The 11,308-nt window shown below is 46.8% G+C and overlaps 1 protein-coding gene across 1 annotated transcript; it reads left to right on the forward strand.

The window, feature by feature from the left end:
• Window positions 1–514: 514 nt before the first annotated feature.
• On the forward strand, window positions 515–3,303 carry LOC117715685 (uncharacterized). Its single transcript, XM_076940951.1, has 3 exons — window positions 515–560; window positions 842–1,034; window positions 1,275–3,303. Exons 1-3 carry the CDS (start codon window positions 515–517, stop codon window positions 2,611–2,613), a joined length of 1,578 nt encoding a protein of 525 aa, XP_076797066.1. The 3' UTR covers window positions 2,614–3,303.
• Window positions 3,304–11,308: the final 8,005 nt, after the last annotated feature.

An 11,308-nucleotide genomic window follows, 5' to 3' on the forward strand; every position in this document is an offset into this window, starting at 1 on the left:
GGTTGAGAACTGCTGGTCTAGAGAGCTGCTCTTACACTGGCCTTCTCTGCTCACTTGTGACATTGCCCCTGTACATGGTGACACTACGATGCTAGCACTTTCCAATGGTTCCACAGAGTGGAACTCACTCTTTATGGAAAACCTGGGCAGCTGCGTGGGAATGTGCCCAGCTGGGGAAAGGGAAAGAAATCTCACTTGGCTCAACTTAACACTCCTGCCTTTTGGGTAGAAGGCTGCCTCTCTGCTTTGAAGGAAGGAGGGAGGGGGTATGTTGAGAGTAGTGGGGTAGGGCCTGGGTACTGCAGAGAGTGGATCTGGACAGGGTGCCTGGGTGCCCTGGGTGGCTGTGGGACTTGCAGGTATTACTGTCCACAATCAGTTCCACTCAGGGTCTCACAGAAAAGTCCACGTGTCCTAAAAGTCAGTCACACAAAATACAACCACCTCGTCTGCCCTCAGCATCAGCAAGTGCACGGCGCATGCCTTCACGCCTTGCAGACTCGTTACACACAGGATGGTGGTCCAGACCCGCAAGTTGGGTTTCCTCCAGGGGTTAAGACGTGAGGACTCCCAGGTGGAACAGGCTTCTAAATGGAGGCCTGGGGGAGTAAAGGCTGGAAGATCAGCGGCGCAAGGCTATCCTTGGCTACATAGTGAGCTTCTTTGCATTAGCTAGCCTTCTTACAGCTCAGACCCTCAGTGGACTGGGCCTTCCTATGCGCGTTTATAGTGTTGTTGTTGTTTCTATGCCTCATAGACATGGCTGTGGGCCTAGAGCTTCTCTGGGCAGTTCTTCCAAGTTCTTTCTCCTCAGGTGACTAAGTTTGTGTTATGTTGACAGCTAAAGCTAACTGTGACAGTGAGGACAAGGTCAGCCTGAGATACATGAGCACCATTTCCAAAAAAGCAAACGAAACAAACCCAGAAAGTCTACCTGAGTCAGGGACATATTCAGCCTTGGGCTGGTTACTCAAGTGCAGTAACAGGGCCTTTGATCTTTCCATGTTTAATGCCGGTACAGAAGAACACTGGCGGTCAGGCTGCTTAGAAGGGAGTTTAGAATCTTTACACACCCCGCCCCCTCCCCCTTCCCTAAAACCCTGACTTTGGCATCACACACTGAAGAAACACCTTTAGACACTATGAGTTCAGCTGTGACCCGTAAACCTGCTTGACCCCGAAGGTATGTGTGTGCAGCTTTTTAAAAAAAAAAAACCCGAAGTAAATAAATAACACAGCAAAACAAAACCTGAGTTGTTTCCTTTCCCAAGCAGTAGCCGCCACCACCGCGACAGCAGCTGCAGCAGCCTCAGCAGCCCGAGCCACCACAGCAGCAACAGCAGCAGCAGACCTAGTAACATAGGCAGCGGCAGCAGCCACGGCAACAGTGGACCCAGATCCAGTAACACAGACAACAGCAACAGTAGCAGCAGCAGCAGCCACGGCAACAGTGGACTCAGATCCAGTAACACAGACAACAGCAACGGTAGTGGCAGCAGCACCAACCCTAGTAACACAGACAACAGCAGCAGCAGCAGCAGCAGCAGCAGCAGACCTAGTAACATAAGCAGTGGCAGCAGCCACAGCAACAGTGGACCCAGATCCAGTAACACAGACAACAGCAACAGTAGCAGCAGCAGCAGCCACGGCAACAGTGGACTCAGATCCAGTAACACAGGCAACAGCAACAGTAGCAGCAGCAACAGCACCAGCCCTAGTGACACAGACAGCAGCAGCAGCAGCAGACCTAGTGACACAGGCAGCAACAGTAGCCATGGCAACAGTGGCCCCAGGCCTAATAACACAGGCAACAGTGGCCCCAGATATAGTAACTCAGGCAACAGTGGCCCCAGACCTAGTAACACAGGCAGCAGCAGCAGCAACAGCAGCAGCAGCCATGGCAACAGTGGCCCCAGACCTAGTAACACAGGCAATGATGGCCCCAGACCTAGTAACACAGGCAATGATGGCCCCAGACCTAGTAACACAGGCAACAGTGGCCCCAGACCTAGTAACGCAGGCAACAGTGGCCCCAGACCTAGTAACGCAGGCAACGGTGGCCCCAGACCTAGTAACACAGGCAACAGCAGCAGAAACCACAGCAACAGTGGCCCCAGACCTAGTAACACAGACAACAGCAGCAGCAGCAGCAGCAGCAGCAGCAGACCTAGTAACACAGGCAACAGCAGCAGAAACCACAGCAACAGTGGCCCCAGACCTAGTAACACAGACAACAGCAGCAGCAGCAGCAGCAGCAGCAGCAGACCTAGTAACACAGGCAGCAGCAGAAGCCACCGCAACAGTGGCCCCAGACCTAGTAACACAGACAACAGCAGCCTCAGACCTAGTAGCACAGACAAAAGTGGCCCTAGTAACATGGGCAGCAGCAGCAGCAGCTCCAGCAACAGCCACACTACCACCACCAGAAGCAGCAGCCATAGCTGCAGCAACAGCAGCAGCAGCAGCAGCAGCAGCAGCAGCAGCAGCAGCTCCAGCAACAGCCACACCAGCAGCAGCAGCAGCAGCAGCAGCCACAGCAGCAGCAGCCATAGCAACAGCCACAGCCACAGCCACAGCCACAGCCACAGCCACAGCCATGCATCGTGGGAATGATTTCCCAAGGGTGTACTGCTGAGTTCCTTCAGTCTTTCAGGCCACATGTACTTTGTAAAAGATTCCTGCCTGAGCATCTTCCCCAGTGGCCTGTGAGAATGAGCTCATCCTTTGAACTTGGCAGGCAAGAAGCATTCCAATCTGGTTCAGCACAAGCACAGAAAGGTGATTGTTAAGTAGAAATTATCCAGTCAGCAATCAGAGCCAGTCCTTTCTTCCACAGAAGATGCCGGCCAACTTCTGGAGAAGTTTCTGCTGGCGGGTTTGCCTAGATCCTTATATCCTGGCTTTCAACAGAGGCTCTGAGATCTGGTTAGCTTTGAGAGCTTCTATGGAGGAAAGAGGGACACAGGAGAAGCAGACTAATGTGAAAACAGACATGTAGGATGAAGGAAACCAAATCAGACCAGCTACTAGATTAGAGTCCAAGGAACAGAAAAGTGGGGTTTAGAGGAGAACGAGTTGGCCAGCAGCTGGGATGAGGGTGTGACTGTCCCACTGTTATTAGGTGGGTGTGGGGACCAAGCAAATGACAGCTAAGGCCTTAGGCCAGTTCTACACAGGAACTGGAACAAGAAAGCAAACAGCTGGGCAGTTATGGGGCTCAGGGAAAAGAAAGGGGCCGAGGGTTAAAGCAAAACCAAACCAAACCACCCACTGAATTGAATTGGATGGATGTCAAGAGAGCTTTTCCTGCACATTTTATCATTATTATTTGTTTTTTCCCCCAACTGGGGGAAGAGTCCTTTTTCAATAAAGATTTCTTTCTTTGTATGTGCATGAGTGTTTTGTCTGAATATAACATAAGTCCACTTCATGTGTGCCTAGTGTCTGCAGAGGTCAGAAGAGGGCATCAGGTTCTCTGGAGCTGGAGTTACAGATGCTTGTGAGTCACTCTGTGGATGTGAGGGACTGAACTCAGGTCCTTCACAAGAGTAACAAGTCCTCTTAATGGCAGAGCCATGTCCCCAGCCCTCAAAGTTTTCCCTAAGAAACCAAAATCATAATTTACATGCCAAGAGGTTTTTAAAATTTATTTTTATTTTAAATGATATCTGCATGTGCACATTAGTGTAGTGCCTATGGAGACCAGAGACATTGGATCCCTTGGGATGAAGTCACAGGGAGTTCTGTGCCACCTAATATGGATGCAGGAGCTAAACTCAGCTCCTTTGCAATGGCAGTATAGGCTTTATTATTATTTTTAAAGATTTATTTATTATGTATATGAGTACACCACTTCTCTCTTCAGACACACCAGAAGAGGGCATTGGATCCCATTACAGATGGTTGTGAGCCACCATGTGGTTGCTGGGAATTGAACTCAGGACCTCTGGAAGAGCAGTCAGTGCTCTCAACCTCTGAGCATCTCTCCAGCCCCAGTATTGACTCTTAACCGCTGAGCCATCTCTCCAGGCCCTTTCTGAGAGATTCTGAAGCCTGACCACGTTGCATGGATGACTTCCTTTAAACCTCATGTCCCACATGTAAAGAACAGTGTGCATGATGTACGTGCAGGTACTGACTTGAAACCAGTGGTCATGAAAAATTTCTGTGGGAAAATAAAATCTCAGTTAAAGATGAGTCTTTAGAAAAACCAGTGGGAAAATCTAGGAATGTATAGATGCATGACACACTGAACAGGAGGCGCACCAAGTATGTGGTCAGAAAACCAGTCTGGAAGAAATGGCAGCAACTTGCAGCTTGCAAGAGTGCTGGAGTTCCTAAGGGGAATAGCAACCTTGTCTTGGGAAAAAACAAAAATGAAATCCAAGCTGTCAGGTTGGTGGTGTTCACCTTTGATTCCAGTACTAAGGAGGCAGAGGCAGGTGGGCCTCTGTAAGTCAGAGGCCAACATAGTTTATGAAATGAATTTCAGGCCAGCTAGGGGTACATAGTGAGATTCAGCCTCAAACAAAACAAAAATTAAATCCCACCATGTTCACAATCAGGAAAACAGTTAAAAAGAATAAAAGGTTACCATTATGTGAGATGAGAAAAATGGATCATGTGACATCTACAGGCCAAATCATGGAAATGACACTAGAATTCACTGGTGTGGCTGGAAACATGGTCACCAGTAACTGTAGTCAGAATATATTTACAATAACAACAGCAAAGGCTAAAGCCAAGAACTTCTAGAAGAAAATAAATGAGTGTAAGACTTTTATGGAAAAATAAGAGTTATGTATTTTAGAGACAGAGTCCTGTGTAGCCCAGGCTAGCCTCGAATTCTCTTTATAGATGGGAATGATCCTCCTGCCTCTACCTCCTGAGTGCTGGGATGACAGATACCGGTGCCATGTCTGGTTTCCATGGATCTGGAGATCAGATTGAGTCCTCTGCCTATGCCTGGCAACCATTCTACCAGCCGAACTCCACCCCCAGCCCAAGAACGATTTATCAAAAAGCATTAAGCCAATTCTAACTAGTCAGAGACAAAACCTCATAGAAAGACTTAGTGTGGAAGACAGCAGATTCCTCCCCAAGAGCCAAGTTTATTCAATTTCAACAAAAGTTCTTAAGATAATTATAGCAGAACTTGACAAAACATATACAAAAATTCAAGGGGAAAAAAAAAATCTCTCATTCTGGCAATGAGAAATCTGCTCTACCCGGCTGCAGACACTTTTACAGAGCCTCAGTTGCAGAGTACTGCACCTGCTAGACAGGATGACGACACCGGGAACAGGCGGGGTCACTCTGACGTGTTTTAGGAGACAGGTTCTCAGGTGTTTTCCTTGCCTTCCACCTCACCCCACCGTGGCAGTATCTCTCGTTCTCCATGTGTAGTTGGTAAGTGAGCTGCCACGGGATTTCCTGTTTAGCCCTGTTGGGTTTTTTTTTTTTTTCCATAGTGGCACACTGGGACTTCTGATGTATAAAATCTGTGCCTGATTTTACATGAATTCTGGGCTCATGGGGTTCATGTAAAATTTTACATGAATTTTTACATGATTGTATACAATTTCATGGGAATTCAGGTCCTCAGGCTGGCGTAGAAACACTTTACCCACTGAACCGTCTTTCCAATTTCTCTTTGTATTTCCTCTACTTGGCATTGCCCAGAATTGAAGCCTGCCTGTCTGTCTTTATCAGGGTGTCCTGATAAAAACATACTGTCTCTGTCTCTCTGTCTCTCTGTCTGTCTCTGTCTCTCTGTCTCTCTGTCTCTCTCTCTCTCTCTCTCTCTCTCTCTCTCTCTCTCTCTCTCTGTGTGTGTGTGTGTGTGTGTGTGCATTTGTGTATGTGGAGACATGTAGAATTCATAGGTTTTTCTCACTATTGGGCCCTGGCTGACCTAGAATTCACTCTGTAGATGAGGCTGGCCTTGAACTCTAGAAATCCTCCTGCCTCTGCCTCCTGAATGTTGGGATTAAAGGTGTGCATGGCCACTCCTCCTAGCCATTCACCTTGTATTTTGAGACAGGATTCCTCGCTGAACCTGGAGCTCGCTGGCCAGAGTCCTGGGATGCTCCTATCTCCAGAGCCAGGGTTACAGGCTTCTTCACTATTGTAGCACTTTACCTGAGTGCTGCAGATCCGAACTGTCCATTTACCCACTAAGCCGTCTCCCCAGACCTGATGCTTCCTGGTTCTTTGTTCCATTCCCACAGCACAGCTTTCCATTGCCCTGGTTCAATGCGATAACTTTTGCTGAGTGTATAAGCTTGTGTTGGCATGGCTTCCAGCTGGCTGCCCGTCTGGGCCCAGGTGGTGGAGGGTTTAGCTTCATCACAGCTGAGGGCAGGCTGGGCAGGCTGGATCAGGCTCAGCCTTTCCACTTGGAGGCTCCCAGGACATCTGGTCTTGTCTCTTCCTCAGGATTCCTCACAAAGCCCTCCTCAGCTCTGACACCGACTTCTTCAGACCAGTTGCAGAAGGCCATGTCTGGCTGGACAACATATTTGGGATTCACAAAGCAAGGATTTGCTATAAATCTGGATGCCATCAAGTGTGGGGGGAATTAAGATCTTGATTCTCCCCCACCCTAGTGTGGTTTCTGGAGGAGCTTAATTCTTACTGATTATAATGAGTGAGGATTTGTCAGGATTTGGGCTGAAATTTCACATTTTCCATTTCCCCCCTTTCCCAGAGACCTGGAGCTGGCACCGTGAGAGCTGCTTCTCCTGGGAGCCAGAGGAGAGGCAGATTCCTGGGAACATACACACACAAAAGCCCAACTTGGGTCCACTTTTTTCATAAGTTTAGGAAAATAAAATATTTAAAAGCACGCTATTGGGAGTGTTGGCCGTGTCAGTATGCCCACCATCCCAGCACTTGGAAGCACCTGCCTGTGACCAAAACCACACATGGGCGTGTATCCTGGGGCTTTGTCTTTACTTTCACCAAAGCCTGGAGTACTGTCCCCAAGAAGCCTACAAGCAGCTCAACAATGCTTCCTATAGGTCAGCAGTCCTGTTGGCATCTACCCTCCTGCAGGTGCTGTTTGGAGTTATTGACTCTGAACTGTCCTTCTCCATCCAGCTCTACCCAAGGCTGAAGTGCCAATCATTCCCAAATCTGCAGACTTCTTCCAAAGTGCTTCTGCAAAGGCTGCCAAAACTGTAACCTTCCATTCTTCATTAGATTTTTGTTCAGGGAATTACAGCTTCTAAAGAAAATTATAAAACGGAAACTGTATGTGTGCATGTGTGTATGCGTGTACATGTGCTTGTGCGTGAGTGTGTGCATGCGTGTGTGCGTGCATGTGCAGTCTAAAAGGAATGAACAAACAGAAAATGTGTCAGGGCTTTATCTCTTGTATTGTCATCTCCCACCTCAAATTCTCCTTCCTTAGCCGAACCATTCTTAGAGATTTATTATTTTATTTTTTCTTACTTGCTCATTAGCATATAACATAATCTCTCTCGATTCTGGTCTTAGTGAAGACTTCCAATGTCAGTTTGAATAAAAGCAGAGAGAATTGGAACTCTTGTGTCAATTTTACAGGAAATGCTCTCAGTATTTTTCTGCCACTTAGTGAGAGGTTAGCACTTAGCTGCTTTTCCTGTTGCTGTGATTTTAAAAACCCCAACAGAAGCAATGTAAGGAAGAGTTTATTTTGGTTCACAGTTTGAAGGTCTCTACTGTGGTAGGGAGTCAAGTGGCACAGTTGAGTGCCTTTGTGTTCACAGCAGGAAGAGAGGGGAGATGGCTGCTGGTGAGATGCTTCCTGGTTTTTTATACAGCCCAGAACCTGGGTCCAGGAAACTGCACTGCCCACCTGTATGTGGGGCCTTCCCACCTCAATCCATCTAATCAAGATAACCCCTTACAGATGTTCCTAGAGGGTTCGCCTCCAAAACGGGTACCAGAGCCTACTGACAACGCCCACTGTCACAGCTGCTACAGGCGTGTTGTATAGTGGCTTTACTATTCCCCAGGTTCCTCATTTCTTTAGAACCTTTATCAGACAGGGATGTGCAATCATGGCGAAGGCATCTTGTGAGTCTGCTGAGGTGATCTGTAAGTCTGCCTATTGGCTGTATTACATTGATTAATTTGCATGTATTGAGCTGTCCTTAGATCCCTGGGGTGAAATCATGGTGTTTGGTTTTCTTAGTGTAGTCTTAAATTCACTTTGCAAGTATTTATTGCAAATTTTGGCATCTGTGTTCAGGTTCATGGTTTCATTTTATTTTTTTATTGTGTTAGACAGAGTCTTGCTGGAGCTTACTTTGTAGCCTAGGCTGGCCTCAAACTCAGAGAACTCTGCCAGCTTGTGCTGAGGTTAAAAAGGTGTACAACCACTCCTGGCCCCATAGTTTTATTACTTTTTATTGTGTCTTTTTTTTTTTTTTTTTTTCTGGTTTTGGAATCAAGGCAATGTTCGCTTCAGAGATATTGGTCACATTCCTTCTCCTCCTATCTTGAGCAGTCTGAGGAGCCTGGGGTCATCAGCTCTTTTTTCAAACACTTGGTAGACGTCAGCAGTAACTTTGTTAGGATTCTTGTTTTCAGTAGACTATTACTGCTTCAATCTCCTTGTTCTTTATGGGTCTGTTTAAGTTGCCTAGATCCTCTTGGTTTAATTTCGCTAAGTTACAGGTGGCTAGGATTCCTTCCATTTTCCTTTAGACATTCTGGGGTTTTTCTGTAATAAAGTTTCAGACCTTTTCTCTATCAGCCCTCTGGTGCGATGGCGGCTTTCTAGTCTATTCTTTTATTAACCTGGGTCTCCCTCTCTTTTTGTTTAGTGTGGCTAAAGGTTGATCTCTTTGTTCATTGAATCTTGCCATTCTCTTACTACTGCTTTAATTATCTGCTGCCTCGGTTTTCATCACTGCTTCCCACCGATTGCTTTGGGGTTGTTATAATTCCCTAAGACTTTGGCAGGCATTATTAAGTTATCTATCTGAGATCTCTGATTTTTTAATGCAAACGCTGCACGGCTATAATTTTTTCCCCTTTGAGCTGCCTTTGCTGTGTCGCAGATGGTGTGACAAGTGTGCTTTCCCTCATGACTCTGTCTGTGACTCACCCATCATTCAAGACGGCAACGCTTCATTTCTAGGACCCGTGCTGTTTCTGTGGTTTCTCTTGCTGTTCACGTTCTAGTTTTATGCCATTATAGTCTGATGCAAGAATGCATCTTAATTCTTTTGTTTTTGTTAAGACTTGCTTTATGCCCTACGGAGAAAGTTCCTTGAAAATGTGTGCCCTGCAGCTATTAGGTGGCATAGTCTATAGCTGTCTGTCCAGTCTGTGTGACATACGCTACAGTTTAATGTTGAACTTTCCTTTTTTTTTTGTTAAAGATTCAGTTTTGTTATTTTAAATTACATGTATATGTACATGTATCTGTGTGTGGCTCAGCGCACCTAAGTGTAGTTGTCTTCAGAAGCTAGCAGAGGGTGTACATTGAGTAAGAGGCTAGTGTGAGCTTACTGACATGGGTCCTATAAACTAAACTCAAGTCCTCTGCAAGAGCAGCATGTGCTCTTGACTGCTGCGCCATCTCTTCAGCTTTAGATCTGAAGCTTCATTGGTGGTTTTCAGTTTGGATGAACCATCTGTGCTGAGACTGCTGAAGGCTTCACTGTTGCAGTATTGGGAATTACCCACATTTTATTGCTCGTTAGTGTTTGCTTTATGAATCAGGGAGCCCCAGGATTCAATATACTTACAGTTGCACTGCAGGGAAGTTCTGAGGTAGATAGAGGCCCCGTGTCTGCCTAGAAGGTAGGTGAGGTAAGGGAGGAGGTACCCCAAACGGTCTCTGTATTCTCAGCTGCTCTCAGCACCCAGACTGCACAGATCATCAGGATGGAGCCTGAGACCCTGAGATGGTTAGCAGACAAGGACTGCTGCTCATGTTCACAGCCATGTACTGTGGACAAGCACTGGAAATAGCAAGCCTGGCCAGACAAAGTAAGGTAAGCACAGAGGCTTCCAGTTTACACCCTCCTTCCGTTTCAGCAGGAATGCCAGGACCGGCTCCACTCCTTCATCTTCTCTGACCTCAGGGAAATGGGCCTCTGCTGGCTCTCCTTTAAAGCAAAGTCTAAAGACTGTCTGTAGCATGTGTCCACTTGTCCTGGCCACCACACACCTGGAGCCACAGTCACACTGGAGGCTTCCCTTCAATGGGGTGAGTCTGGGAGGGTGTCTGGCTGGCTTCAGACATCTTTTGTGTGTCGGACACCTTGTCCACTAGGCAGGATGCTTTTCTTGCTTGAAACTGGAACAGAGAGAAAGCTCAGCCCACACAAATACTAAATGGGAGAAGTAGGCATTATCGTAAACTTTTCTTCTGTAGGAGGGGGCGGAGCTCAGTTGTTTGCCTAGCATGCATGAAGTCTTAGGCTCGATCCCCGCACAACATTAACTAGGTGTGATACAGGCTTGTAGTCCTAGCACTTGGGAAACAGAAGCAATATATATATATATATATATATATATATATATATATATATAGTCCATGGTCATCCCCAGGGTCATCCCCAGCTGCACAGAGAGTTAAGGACGAATGGACTACAGAACAAATGAAGGAACAAGCAATAAACACAAAACTCGGAACCAAACCAAAAAATGTTTTGGCTTTTAAATATTTTTTAAAAATCAATTATGTATACATGAGTGTTTCTATGTGTAAGTCTGTGCATGTGAATGCAGGATCTGCAGAAGCCAGAAGAGGGCATTTGAGCCCCCTGGAGCTGAAGTTACAGTGGTTGTGTGAGCTAGCTGACATGGGTGCCAGAATCGGAACTCTGGTTCTCTCCAAGAGCAAGTACCCACTGTCTTTAACTGCCCAGCTCTTTCTCCAGCCCCTGTTATGAAACATTTCAAACAAGCATCCAATGGCCATGATAATTGATACCTTTTAACCAACCACTAGCTCTACAACACTCCAATGTAAAACCACTTCTGCATCAGATTTTCTCAAGAATGAAATATTAACATGCACAGCTGAGGCTCTGTCTTAGGGTTTCTATTGCTGTGAAGGAGCATCATTTCCAAAAGCAAGCTGGGGTTGGGGAGGGTTAATTTGACTTATATTTCCACATCCTAGTCCATCCTAGAAGGAAGTCAGGACAGGAACTCAAACAGGGTAGAAACCTGGAAGCAGGAGCTGATGCAGAGGCCATGGAGGAGTGCAGCTTACTGGCGTGCTCCTATAGATCCCAGGACTACCTGCCCAGGAATGGCACCACTTACCATGAGTTGGGCCCTTCCATGCCAGTCACTAGTT

This window comes from Arvicanthis niloticus, chromosome 9 (genome assembly GCF_011762505.2).
Source record: "Arvicanthis niloticus isolate mArvNil1 chromosome 9, mArvNil1.pat.X, whole genome shotgun sequence".
NCBI lineage: Eukaryota > Metazoa > Chordata > Mammalia > Rodentia > Muridae > Arvicanthis > Arvicanthis niloticus.

Coding starts and splice junctions, on each gene's coding strand:
- LOC117715685 (XM_076940951.1), top strand. CDS start 515: ATGGTGGTCCAGACCCGCAAGTTGGGTTTCCTCCAGGGGTTAAGAC. Junction 561..841: donor TTTCCTCCAGGGGTTAAGAC/GTGAGGACTCCC, acceptor TTATGTTGACAG/CTAAAGCTAACTGTGACAGT. Junction 1,035..1,274: donor GGTACAGAAGAACACTGGCG/GTCAGGCTGCTT, acceptor TTTCCCAAGCAG/TAGCCGCCACCACCGCGACA.